The sequence below is a fragment of the Mustela putorius genome, unplaced genomic scaffold (assembly GCF_011764305.1).
Source record: "Mustela putorius furo isolate JIRA1106 unplaced genomic scaffold, ASM1176430v1.1 tig00537350_pilon_pilon_pilon, whole genome shotgun sequence".
Classification (NCBI taxonomy): domain Eukaryota; kingdom Metazoa; phylum Chordata; class Mammalia; order Carnivora; family Mustelidae; genus Mustela; species Mustela putorius.
In genome coordinates, this window is record NW_025422471.1 from 25,017,414 (window position 1) to 25,030,964 (window position 13,551).

The following is a 13,551-nucleotide window of genomic DNA, read 5'->3' on the forward strand; positions in this document are numbered from 1 at the left end:
AACAGGAAAGAAGGTTAATAAAGCAAATGACAGTGTTCGGTCTTACCATACGTCTTTTATACCAACACTGGATACCAGACATTAAATATGGTCTCGAGTATTTCCTCATTAATCTTTTCACCACTCTGAAACAGTTATTTCCCTTTAGTTACCTCAGGACTTTTACAGGCAGAATGAATCACTTTGTTTCTTAAAAGAAAGGAATCAAATTGCTACACGGAAAACCGAAAAACAAGATGGGCTTTATAATATTTAGTTTCTTCTTAAATGATAAGTAGTCCATTACCTGTTGGTCAGATGTTTGATGAATAAACAACATATTTTGATACTTAGATACATCAAAATGAATTATTTAGGGATACAGCCCATTTAAATTTGCATATTTTAAGATGCGCAATCAGAGACACAATGTGCCTGTTATGCCCCAAACTTACTTTATCATGAGGCTTTGGCCATCTATAGCTTCGCCGTCCCCTAGGTCATACTTGCTTGTCAAATAGAGGGAAATCTCAATCTTTGAGAGTTGATTTAGTGTATTTGCTTTGTTGGGGTCATTGGGGTCAACTGCTCCTTCCCCTGCAGAAATAAAACATTGTTATTCTTACCACTCACTCATTGTGTTGGCATCTGCAATGCAAGATCAAGGTTCTATGGGAAAGACAGGCTCAGTTGTACAGGGATAATGGTCTTTATAAAACAAAACAAAATAAAACACATTCTAATACATTGCAAGGGACTTTTAAGATCTCTCTCTTTTAAAGCTTTGAAATATTCTCTACTCCCAATGTGGAGCTAAAACCCACAACTCCAAGATCAAGAGTTGCATGTTCCACCAACTGAGCCAGCCAGTCACCCCTTCAAAAAATCTCTGATTTGAACTTTAAAATAACATGGAGCACAGAAGCTCAAAAAATGAAAATATTACTAAAAGAGAGAACTTAATAAAAGAAATCCTTATAAAACTCAGCAAGAAATTTGTAATAAACTTGGCTCTTTAATGATTTCTTTTCTTTATGATACAGGTTGACTAATCCCTTTGATCCATCTAGAGTTTATTTTCAAGAATATCTAATTGCTTTGTAACCTAGGATGAATTACAGAACTGTTTTTTTTTTTTTTTTAAGATTTTGTTTATTTATTCATGAAAGAGAGTGAGCAAGAGCAAGGAGAAAGGGCAGAGGCAGAGGGAGAAGCAGGCTTCTCACTAAGCAGGGAGGCCAACATGGGACTTTACCTCTGGACCCCAGGATCACGACCCATTGAAGGCAGACACTTAAACATCTGAGCCACCCAGGCACCCGAATTACATAACTCTTAATGTAGGAGGGGGCTAGTGTATTTATCTTCTTAAGTAAGGTTAAGCAATAAGACTTGTTTGATCTAGAATAGGAAAACTGAACAACTAAACACAAACCACAGGAGAAGTAGGAGGCAGAAGAAGCTCTTACCAAGAAAAGACTCCACACTAGGTACCTCTCCTAGCGATTCCAATAGTTCATTCAGCAAGTCCTGTTTATCACCTGCAATTGCCTCCTGGTGTTCCAACAGGAGCTTTATAGAGACAGCAATAAACATAGAGACACAAACATAAGTAAGTTCTTAAGTGCTACCATTTTTACACGTTCCCTTTCCAGTTTTCCAAGATAAGGTTCTTCTAATACTGTTTGGGACTTTTATTTTTATATATTTTTTAAAGTAAGTTTTATGCCCAGTGTGGGGCTTGAAGTCATGATCCTGAGGATCAAGAGTCCCATGCTCTACTGACTGAGCCAGCCAGGTGCCCCTACTGTTGGAATTTTAATTACAAGTTTGACATTTATTGAAATTAGAGACCACAGGGACACACAGTTTTCAATATTACCTTAGCAGTAAGTGCTTACTTTACACGAAGAAATTGGAGCTTTGTGAAAGATGTCCACAAACCCTCTTTCAGCAAGATCTTGTGAGATATGCCTCAGAGCAGCCTTCTACCACTTAATCCCTGTGCTCTAGTCCACCTTGACTGAAAAGGTCAGAGTTGGAAAGGAAAGGGCTACAATGAGGCAGAAGTCTCTTGACTAATACTGGGGGTAAACTGGAAGTGCATTTCTGTATCTCTTCACAGAGAAATTAAGCAGTAATCAAACACTATGGCTATAAAAAAAAATCACCACTAAGCTATTTTAATCTGCCTGGCATTGAAGATCTTTCAAGGGTAGGAATCACAGAAATGCTCATATGGTCCCTTGGCCTGAGACCGGATGTACCAGGTGTTTCTTCTGCTACGCAATCCCCAAAAGGATCTAAGGTGAGTAAAGAAAGGCATTATGTAAGTAACAAAGGAGATAAAATGACATGGTGGCATCTGGAATGGTAGTATGTATATTTTTGGAGGAAGGTACCTTAGTGACAGAACAAAATAAAGGATAAATTTACGTTCTTGTTTTCTGAAGAGACAGGAGAGCTGATTTGGCTGCTGTCTGGGGAGTGAGGATTTAGGCAGCTAGCTTCGACCCTTTATTCTGGTAATTACAGAACATAAACATTTTTTGAAAATGTCTCTTTGAAGAGCTTATTTTGAGGGTCTCTGTGTTCCTTAGAGGACAGGGAGTCACAGGCTGGGTGGGTTGAGCTGAAGCCAAGTTTCTGTGTACATGGGGACACCTCCTCTTTTGAGACAGACCGTAAACAGGATAGTCTTCCTCTGCAATTACAATACTCCCACATTATACATCTGCTTCCAACCTAACACATGAAGAAAATCCAAGCTGGTCACAAGCTAGATTTCCCAGGAAAGCAGAATCCTCTGTTTTCAATTTTTGTTAACAAAAAGAACAGACTATTTCTCATTAAAGAGTAATAGTCTAAATTAACACAGTAACATTTTTTTCTCTGCTATCCCTGGGAAAGAATGTCTCATTCCAAAGGAGAACTCCCTACCACTTCTTCTTCAGGAAGATACTGCCCTCAACAAATGTGTAGCCAGTGTGTGGACATTTTTTTGAGATGGATAATCTACCATAAAAATAGACAATGGTGGTTGCTCAAATATGAATGAGTGCACTCGCTCATTAGAGCAATGTTGCAAATGCTGCATTGCTGGACATGTTCTACAATTTTGAGTGTTTATACATAGAGAAAAGAAGTATAGCCTCTTCATTTGATCAACCCACTCACTCCTTCGGCTGGCCGTTCCGACCAGCCATTGATTAAGATCACTCAATATACTCATAGAGAACTTGTTGCAATTGTTGGGGGGAGGGTTTCCTTGTTCCAACCCTGAAAGAGGGAAATCAAAAGTAGATCCAATCTTTCTTCTAAACCTGTTCAAGCTTTAGTTTGTTGGAAGAACTTGATAACATGGACTGAAATTTTAGCAGCCAATTTTGTCATCTCTTAGTGTATCTGCTTTGATGGGCAGGACAAGACCATTTGGAGGTGTGTTATTTGTTATGCTTTCCTCCTAGTTGTGTGTAATCCAAACTGGGTATACCATTAATGAGGGCTTCTTGACCTCTAGTGTGTCTCTTCAGAACCTGGGTTCTTGTAGAGTATAAGCTCTGATTTGGGAGGTCTGGAGTGCTTTTCTAACATGTCCCTAAGACTTCTCTTAGAGAAGCAAGGTGGTAAGCACTTTGCAGAAAGGTTATCTTTTAGGAATCAGGTTTTTCAGGGAATATGTTCCAATTGGTCTTAAAAACCAAAAACCCAAAAAACCAAAGAAACTCTCAACACTTAGTCTCTCTTTTTTTTTTACTTTAAATGATTAAGGAGCCATCTGAGGCTTTCTTGTGCAGAGCTAAGTGCCCTGACTCCAACAGATGCTTAATATTCCTTTCATGGCTGATGGTGGTGATGTTTGCATGCCCTCTGGAGGGAGACATTATGACATACCACAGACTATGAAACTGCCTTTGAGAAATGGGGTTTTCCAGAACAATAGAAATGATTCTTTGCAGGCAGCTAATATTGGGTGGAGTGTCCTCTCTTTCCTAACCTTGAACAGCCTATTTTCCCCCCCTCTTTATGTCCAACATTAGAAGAGAGAGAATATGCTCATTATCCCAGAATTTTAGGGAAAAGCTGGGAAGATTCTACAAAGGGGAAGAGAAATACTGTGGGGGTTCAGGCAGTGTAGCCCTGGTGGGTAGAGGAAATAGCAGGACCCATCCCTGCTCAGGACTTAATCTTCACATTCACAGGCTGACTCTGTCAACAGATCATGTAAGAAAAAACTTGGCTAGTTTGGGAGGAGTTTTATTATGCACTAGTGGGAATAAACACACCATGTAAAAAGTAAATGTGACTTGTTTGGGGAAAAGGAATCTTATTCATATATGTCAGAGAATAAATAATTGAAGGTTTCTTAGGATGCTGAGTATGAGTATTATTAGCATATGCTTACAGAAAGCCCAGAAGAGACTAAGCATTTTCAAGAAAATGGCATCTGAAACGTGCTAAGACCCCACTTACTGAATGTGTGCTGATGATTTCTTCAATTGAAATATAAATGACTGGTTTGCTGACTGTTACCACATCTGTGTATTTATCCATATTAAACTTTTCTTCTGGTTCAGGGACATTACAGGCTTCTTTGAAGTATTTCCTAACAAAGAAAACAAATGCTTAAGACAGAATTCAAATTTTTGAGGTAAATCTTGAACACTGAGGAAATCATGAATTATGACTAGTACTTTATTCTCCATCTCAAACTGTGTGTGTGTGTGTATGTGTGTGTGTGTGTGTGTGTGTGTGTTTGTGTTGAGGAGGGGGGCACTTGTTACAGAATCTTCCAGAATGGCTCCTAACTCTAGAGGCTGAGTCCCTGTTTCCATACGTTGGACCCAGCTTCTTGAGTAGGAATAGCGAGAGCAACCTAGCCTCACGTTCTGCTAGTGACTTAATGTAGTCAAATTATGGGCAGGTTATTCAAAAAATGTTATTTTGAAAACAGATCCCCAGAAATTTAAACAAAAATGTCAAGATGGATAGTCTTTGATCTAAGAATCAAATCTTTCTAGAGAAAATAATCTGGAAAGCAATTGATCAAATGTGCTACTTTATTTTTAAAAAGATTTCATTTATTTGTTTGAGAGAGATTGCAGGCAGGGAGAAGGAGAGGAAGAAGCAGACTCCCCACTGAGCAGGGAGCCTGATGTGGACCTCCATCACAGGACCCTGGGATCATGACTTGAGCGGAAGGCAGATGCTTAACCAACTGAGCCATCCAGGTGTCCAAATGTGCTCCTTTAAATGGCATAAGTTCCTGGGCCTAATAACCCTTTAGAACTTTTGTTGCCACAGTGACTGAAATTCAAGTTAAGCCTACACTACTCCTAGTTGATTCAAACAACAGTGGCTGACTGATCGAAAACCTGTTAGTGCTAAAAACACCAATACGTACCATGTCCCATTCCCCCAGTAATCAGATTCTAAAAAGTCTCCTCCTCAGATAATAGCAAATTTAGACAGGGAGTTCAAGAAAGCCAGGGCCTCTGATCAAGGCTTAGGTTCTCTTGTATAGGCAGAGAAGGTATTTCATTCTATGAGGAGGTAAATTTCCTTCCTCCTTCCTTCCCCCCTCCCCCTCCCCTTCCTTTCTCTCTCTCTCACTTTCTTTTCCTTTTTCTTCCTCCTTCCCTCCCTCCCTCTCTCCCTCTCTCTTTCTTCTTTCCTCTTTTCTTTTCTTTAAGGGAGGGAACACAAACAGGGGGAGTGGGAAAGGGAGAAGCAGACTTCCCACCAAGCAGGGAGCCCAATGCGGGGCTCCATCCCAGGATGCTGGGATCCTGACCTGAGCTGAATGACTGAGCCACCCAGGTGCCCCTCTTTTGTTTTGTTTTGTTTTGTTTTTAAGAGGGAGAGTGCAAGTGGGGAGGTGCTGAAGGAGAAAGAGAGAGAATCTATTTTTTTTTAAAAGACTTATTTATTTGAGAGAGGGAGAGAGGGAGTGTGCGTGCCTGGGAAGGGGGTGGGGGTACAGAGAGAGAGAATCTCCTTGAGGTCGTGACCTGAGCCAAAATCAAGAGTCAGACACTTAACAGACTGAGCCACCCAGGCTCCCCTGCAGTCAATTTTCACTTGCCTGTGCATGAAATTATCCTTGGTTTATCTCCTGTGGGTACCCAAGGCTTATATATCCAAAAGGCCTCTACCTTCCCAGCCCAAGGCTAAAGAGGTTAAATGGCAGGCGGCCATGTTGGCATGGGAGAGGAGCACGTTTCCATGTGACAGTGGGTCCTTCTACCCTTTTTTGACAGTTTGGCTTCCTACACTTTGAATAGGTTGCTGAGGAACACATAGAATAAATACAAGTGTGAGAGGAAAAAATATGAATTTAAGAGGAAGCAGAGGGGGGGACTTTGGTTTTGTTTCTTTTTGAAGAAGAGCTGGAACCACAGATGTTTGATAAGAATAATCTGAGAAAAACGGAAGTAAAAGGAAGCTGTAGTAGCAGATAAGGATATGCAAGAAGTAGTACATTTTTCCTCTGTGAGAAGAACTAAAATTAGCAGCTTGAGATACCAAAACTTCCTGTAGTAAGAGGATTTGGAGGGAATTTTCTCACAAGAGGCCACAATTCTAAATAGAAAATAATGATCATGAACTACTGTTGTGAGCAGGTAATTTACTCTTCCAGAGAAAAACTGAGGAGTGGGAAATCAATTTTCCAACTGAGGAGTTATAGAGGCTGCATTTATGTCTTATTTCTATGACCAACTGACTGAATGGCAAAAAGAGAAAAAAATGAACGTCAAGTTGAATGTGCTTTCATGGAGAGCTTGAGGGGGAATGGATCTTCCTGTGGACAGAATGAAACCTGTAGCACACCAGGAAGAATAAAGGTTTCATTCTGTCCACAGGAGAAATCAAATATCTGGGGATGACTCAGGATAGCAGAAGCCCTGGGGGCAGGGGTGGGATGAGGAGCCCCAGGCAGAAGGGACCCAGCCTGTTCTTTTCCCGCCATGTTAGCAAGAAGAAGAAATGCACACCGTCCCCTGAGGTTCCCAATCCTCATCCCCAACTTCACTTCTGGGTACAGAGCACACAGGACTCTTCCTTATCATCTCACAAGTTTCTCCAAAAGTAATGTTTCTTCTCACCTGAACTCTTGATAGGTCTCTGATAAATAATTGTTCATAGAGGAGAGATGCTCGTTCTCTCCTTCAAACAGCTTGTTGGAGGCCGCATGCTGAAGGACTTTGGCCACTGACCCCAAGTTTCTCCTTTGGTCAGGATTGATCTGACCTCCGGCAGTCATGTCAATGATATCAAAGCCATCAGGAGCCACGATAGCTGGGTTCATGTACCGGTAGTACAGGAGGTTTCCCACAATCTGGAGGAATGCAGAGGAAAAGACCATTTTTAAGAGAAACAAGTCAAGGGTTTTAGACTATTAAAAATTGAAGTAAATATTCATTGCTGCTTCCCAAGAAAGATCCTTTCCTGATCTGAATCCTAAAAATGAGTTCTGTAAAGGTAGTCAAAACAGTCCCACATTACCAATATAGTTAATCAAAATTATTTTTGGTGAAACCTAGGTTAATTCGAGCACATTGTCCCCAGATGCACTCCTACAAAGAAACTCAATAATGTGTGAGAGATCTCTAAAGAATTTCAGCATCATTAATAACCTTGACAGTCATTCAAAACAGAAGACCTGCAGCTTTTTATAAACAGTCATATGGACTGGGGAAGAAATCTCACAAAATGTTATGCTGGTAATTATTCTGGCTCATGCCCCCAAGAGAAGCTATGGAGAGATGACCCTCGAAAATCTACCTTTAATAGCTCATCTTCTGTGGCATCAGGAAATTTCTCATGGATCGAATTCTTCAGTACTTTCGCTATATACCTCAATCCATAACTACATGCAGAACAGATGACAAAAGAAAAGAATGGGAAAAGGCTAAGTGAGAAAGAAACACAAAACATTTGTTCTCATCAACCACAGTGGAGCAATTTTCTTAAAAAATTAAACATAAAATGAGATGGTAACAGAATCACAGGACCTTCGCTGATGATCATCACTGGGCACTGTTTTTAGTGTTCCCTCCCTCTTTGAAGAACAGTTATGCATTTCCAATGCAAACACAGGCAAACTTTTAAAATCGTGTTAAAACAGCACGAGGGAAAACGCCTATCTCCACTGTGAGGATTTATGTCCCATTGTGTTGCAAGAACTTGCAGGGAAGAAAGTTCAAGTCGCTACGTGTACAACTTACGGCAGGAGATCAAGGGAAGAAATGATAGAGTTGAGGACTTTGTCGGTGACCCGTCTCAGGTTCTCAATGGATGCCTCCAGTTTGTTTTTCACTTCTGGGTATGTTAGAGCTTGTTCAGTGGTCACATCATAAGGCAGCTTGCTGAAAACACACAGAGGCATTCAATTAATTGAGGGCTTAGGGACAAGCATTTGTGTCCTTGCCAAGCTGTTTCTACAATCAAGCTTTGTACAGTGAAGCTGACATCACCCACTGACCTCAGGGATAAAATGTTTGCCAGCTGAGAGGAGGTCCCATGTGTCCAGACAGTCCCTCTGCCACTGGTGGATGAGGGGGACTGCAGGCTCTCTTGGGGCTCTCTTGGCAAAATAAGAGGTGACTCAAGTGATATAGACTCATCTAATATTCTCTCTTTTTTAAAGAAGTTTCCCCAACTTGGAGCCCAACATGGGGCTTGAACTCAGAGCCCTGAAATCAAGATCTCGGCTTAAGACCTGAGCTGAGATCAAGAGCTGAATGCTGGGGCACCAGGGTGGCTCAGTTGTTAAGCATCTGCCTTCGGCTCAGGTCATGATCCCAGTGTCCTGTCATCAGGTTCCACATTGGGTTCCCTGCTCAGCGGGAAGCCTGCTTCTCCCTCTCCCACTCCCCCTGCTTGTGCTCCCTCTCTCACTGTCTCTCTGTCCAACAAATAAATAAAATCTTAAAAAAAAAAAGAGTTGGATGCTTAACCCACTGAGCCACCCAAGCACCCCCCCCTTTTTTTTTTTTAATTTATTTGACAGACAGAGATCACAAGTAGACAGAGAGGCAGGCAGAGAAAGAGGAGGAAGCAGGCCCCCTGAGGAGCAGAGAGCCCGATGCGGGGCTTGATCCCAGAACCCTGGGATCAAGACCTGAGCCCAAGGCAGAGGCTTTAACCCACTGAGCCACCCAGGTGCCCTCACTCTTTTTTTTAATTACAAAAAAGCAGTACGTTCACTACAGAAAAAATTGCATATAAACAATCAAGAATACAATACCAACCCAGAGACAACCATCTTTCATATCTTGGTGCATAACTTTCTAGGTCCTACACTATACATCTGTATATGTGGGCCTAACACACATGGGTATAATAGAGTTGATACATACACATTTTCCATACAGACCCTACATGTATGTGTGTGTATCTATATATCATACACACATATACGTATTTAATTGAAAATGGTTTACCGTACCCAACTGCAACTGGAAACTATACCACAAACATTTTTTCCATGCCAATAAAAATATTTCTATACCTCTATTCCAAACACTTACTAAGTCTACTATGTGTTATACAAACATTTATTTAACAAATTCCTCACAGCTAAATATTTTGACTTTCCCCAACTTTTTTCTGTTACAAACAGTGCTGGGAGAACCATCCACATAATTCTCTGTGCGTATCTTAACGATTGCACAAGGCACCCTTTTGCACAAGATAAAAAGCTGAGATTGCTTAGATCTACCAACTACCACTCAGGATAAGCCCATCCTACCTGGCTTACTAATGCTTACACAGGGAACTTACTGACTCGGTAACCGTTTAAAAAAAAAAAAAAATCAGGTGAAGAGAAAGTCTGTAATATTTCCACGTCTAGGTTCAGAAACACACAAAGAATAACTAAAGGAGAGAATTATAGAAGTTGTGAATTTGGGGATCAAATGGTGCTGAAAGTTGAAAATACTGTGTCATTTAGAGATGTGTGAGAGTTCAAGAATGGATATGTTAGAGGGAGGGAACATCTTCAGTTGAAAACTGCCCCTGGACAGCAAATTTTGTTTTTTTTAAGAGCGCTTAAGAGTATTTATAATAACCATGTAAAAATGATCATAAAACATGACTGAAAACCAACATCTTCTGGGCTCAGGTACCTGGCTTCTCCAGTCTGTGTTTCCAGTTGGTTCACCCAAGCCTTGTACACCTCTACAGGGCTCGTGTTGATGGCCAAGGACTTGTCATCCAGGATCTCTTTCACCACCGGAGCCAGGAGCTGGCGCAACGTGTTCTGTCCCCGGGCACCCCTGTTGAAGCTCACAACCATCTTGATGACCGTGGGGTTCCCAGTCACTATGTCCTGCACCTGATCCACTTTTGATCTGAAAGAAACCCAGACCAAAACAAATGGGTTGCCTCTGTGGGTAGAGCTTTAAACAGCCTATGTTCTCTCTGGGGGGCAAGGACTTCAGGGAGCTCCACTCCATGAAAATCGAAAGTGACATAGTTTAAAAGCAAGCAATCATTTGTAAGATGTGTGTTCATTATGTGAGGGACCCAAGGATGTGAGAATAAGTGCTCGGCTTTAATTTTGATCTAGAAGGCAGGAAGGGACTGAAAGTGGACAGATAGTAAGAAGAATCAAGGGGGTCATTGTGTCCCATCTAGTTACCAAATTTTAAAAACAATGTTCTCGACTCAACGAACTGACTCCACTTCTTCAAATCGAGCTCACATGCACCACAGGGAAGCTTCTGGCTACCTCAAGTGGCAGAGAGAGTCCTTCCTGACTGCTGATTGCCAGGTCCTGAGAGCCTCCCTGATTGGCCTCGCTTTCACCTCTGTGCAGCCTCTCACCCTCCCACGTGACCACGGGCTCCCTCTGCGCCCCTTTCCCCGCAGTGCCTCAGTGACATATTCCAGTCCTCATCTCACCCAGTCATTCCCTTGGTCTCCTTTGCTGGCTCCTCTCCTCACATTTGAACTGTTGACTCTCACGTCTTTCTACATGATCTACCCTCACACCCCACTCAGGCATGCAGTCTCAATAACCATCTCCTTGGAACTTGTCCTCTGAGCTCAGTGTCTAATCCACCTCTCCTCCCTGGGAGCTGGTCCTGGATTTCTGACCTTTGGCTGGACATTTCCCCCCTCACATTCTATACCTCTAGCTCATACTCACTGTGTTAAAAACCCAAACTATATTTTTTTCCTTCTGATGCCCCATTTCTCTGACCTGTGCAGCTTTCGTTTATTCTGTCCAAACACAGCAGCAGATCAATCCTCTAAAAAACCCAGTGTGGCTGTGTCAATACTCTGCTGGAAGACCTTTCAGGCCTTCCAAGGAGGTGAAAAGGGCCTCAACACTTGGGTCTGGACTTAGCGGCTCCCGTACTCTGGCCCAACCTATCTTTCTAGTTCCATCTCCTGTTCGTGACTTGTTAAACCTCATTTTGGTCAGAAGGATCCTATAGTCTTTTGCAGACTTTGGCCCATGCTTTCTGTCAACAGTGTGCCTTATTTCGCTTTTCCATTTTTTTCTTAGAAAATCTGTAGATATTCTTCAAGGATTTGGATCAACTACTTCCTCTCCCTAAAGTCTTTATTGGCTGACCTAACTGGAACTTTTCTACCTCCCCCCCTTTCTTATATTTTATCTGTTGAGTAGAGTTGACACACATTACATTAGTTTCAGCCATACAGCCTAGTGATTTGACAGATTTATACATTATTCTTTGTTCCCCACAAGTACAGCTGTGTCTGTCCTGTTACACTGTTACATCGTTATTACAATGTCATTTGTACCTGAAACTTTTCTCTAGATCCCTCTGATCTGTTACACTGTATGTATCATTCATTAGTACTTATTTATTTCAGTGCACACATTTCTATTTCTCATGTATCCTATTTCTGAGGCTGTAAGGCAGAGGTTGCTAGCTAACATGCTTCAGAGGTCCATAGGAACCAGTCTAGCTCAAGTTGTAAGAATCTAGGAAAGCAGTTGAGATCCATCTTGTTGGCTAAGGGCATTTTTCCTGTATTTTTTGGGCCCCTTTAATATAGGTATTTGCACATTTTTTTAAAAAAACAATAACTGAATCAGAAAATAAGTAAGCAAAAATCAGTCTAACTTTTACTGTGAGAAGTAAAAGAAAACTTTTTGGCAGAGACTGTTATCCCCATCTGTTTATAGCTTTATTAGTCACAGGATTTTAAATTTTTTCCACTGACTTTCAAAAAAGCTTTTGATTTTCAAGTTGCTGTTTACTTGCAAAATCAAAAGCTAAATTAGCTCTAAAAAAGCTATCAAGAAAGCTGTATCAGGAAATACCAATAGTGATGTAGAAATTTCCTAAGCAATCTGATATACTTGAGTATGTATGAGTAACTTATAAGGATAATTTAAACAGTATTTTAGTAAGTCAGAGAGAGCTGCCACAAAAACAATCTATTCATTGATATTTTTAAATATATACTTATATACATACTTTATTTCTTCCTCCAGAGCAGTCTTGAAAAGCTTGAGGAGTAGATACTCTTCTCGCTGATTAGATGCATAATTGTATAGTGTGAAAATAACAGTGTCCATAAATTTAGTTGACTTATTTTGTGGCATCTGGAAAATCAGCTTGGCCAGGTATGAAGGATTTGTCTAAAAGAAAAGGGGGAAGAAGGACAAAGCCCCCCCACCCAAAACTGTATGTTAATATATTATTAAACCAGAGAGGAGTACCCTATCCCCTTATAATATATAGAAAGCATACAGTGGAGTATCTGACACATAATAAAACTTTAAAAGGTGTCAGCTAATATTAATACTAGAGGAAGTTATAAAGTTACAATAGGATTTAAGTTTATATGATCTATATTTATGATATATAATTATATTATGTACATTATATACTGTTAACCATTTCAAGCTACATATTACTATTTATTGTAGAGACACAGAAGAGAGAGGGGTTGGCCAAGAGAATCCAGTATCTGAAGAGACTGGCAATAATGATCCAAGAGCCCAGCTATATAGATTATTCTAGAAAGACTGATGAGTAGACAGAAGGAAGTACATCCCATATTCTGAGACTAGACAGAGAAAAGAAAAGGATACATTCACAAGTGGAGACAGTGGGATGCTAGGAGGTTTTATAAGGAAAGAGAAGGTAGGAGTGAAGTGGGGACGCTGAAGGGAGGGGTGAGGTCAAGACAGCTGATGGATGAAATGGTAGAAGAAAGTGACAGAAAAAAAAAAGACACTGCAAAACCCAAGAATTAAAAAAAATATAAAAAAATATAAAAAATAAAAATAAAAATAAAAATAAAATAAATATTTAAAAAAGTGCAGTCCTGAGGGTTTTTCTGAGGTTGGCATTCTGAGATACACCAGCAACCTTCATATAATATGGGTTTTCTCCAGTAGCTACCCCAACCAGATGAGGTTAAAGGAGGACAACTACTATATAGGATGTAGAGGAAAATATTTACATAGAGAAATTAAATATCCCTATTCTTCATCTTCCTTCTGATGAGAAAAGAAAATTTTCCGTACATGGAAACTAGTGTTCATTTAATACACCCAAGCAGTTTGGCTGTAAAGTTTTG

General features: G+C 40.6%; 1 protein-coding gene across 4 annotated transcripts in view; it reads right to left on the reverse strand.

Annotated features, from left to right (window-relative positions):
* The window catches only part of IQGAP2 (IQ motif containing GTPase activating protein 2), a 294,682-nt gene that overhangs the window by 21,350 nt on the left and 259,781 nt on the right, over window positions 1-13,551 (reverse strand). For all 4 annotated transcript variants that reach the window (XM_004766845.3, XM_004766846.3, XM_045074457.1 and 1 more), the window contains 8 exons: window positions 12,441-12,604; window positions 10,110-10,334; window positions 8,208-8,348; window positions 7,765-7,849; window positions 7,086-7,318; window positions 4,453-4,585; window positions 1,449-1,551; window positions 435-576 (listed from right to left, as the gene is read on the reverse strand). In XM_004766845.3, coding sequence (XP_004766902.1) covers window positions 435-576; window positions 1,449-1,551; window positions 4,453-4,585; window positions 7,086-7,318; window positions 7,765-7,849; window positions 8,208-8,348; window positions 10,110-10,334; window positions 12,441-12,604 — 1,226 coding nt within the window. The remainder of the gene's footprint in view (window positions 1-434; window positions 577-1,448; window positions 1,552-4,452; window positions 4,586-7,085; window positions 7,319-7,764; window positions 7,850-8,207; window positions 8,349-10,109; window positions 10,335-12,440; window positions 12,605-13,551) is intronic.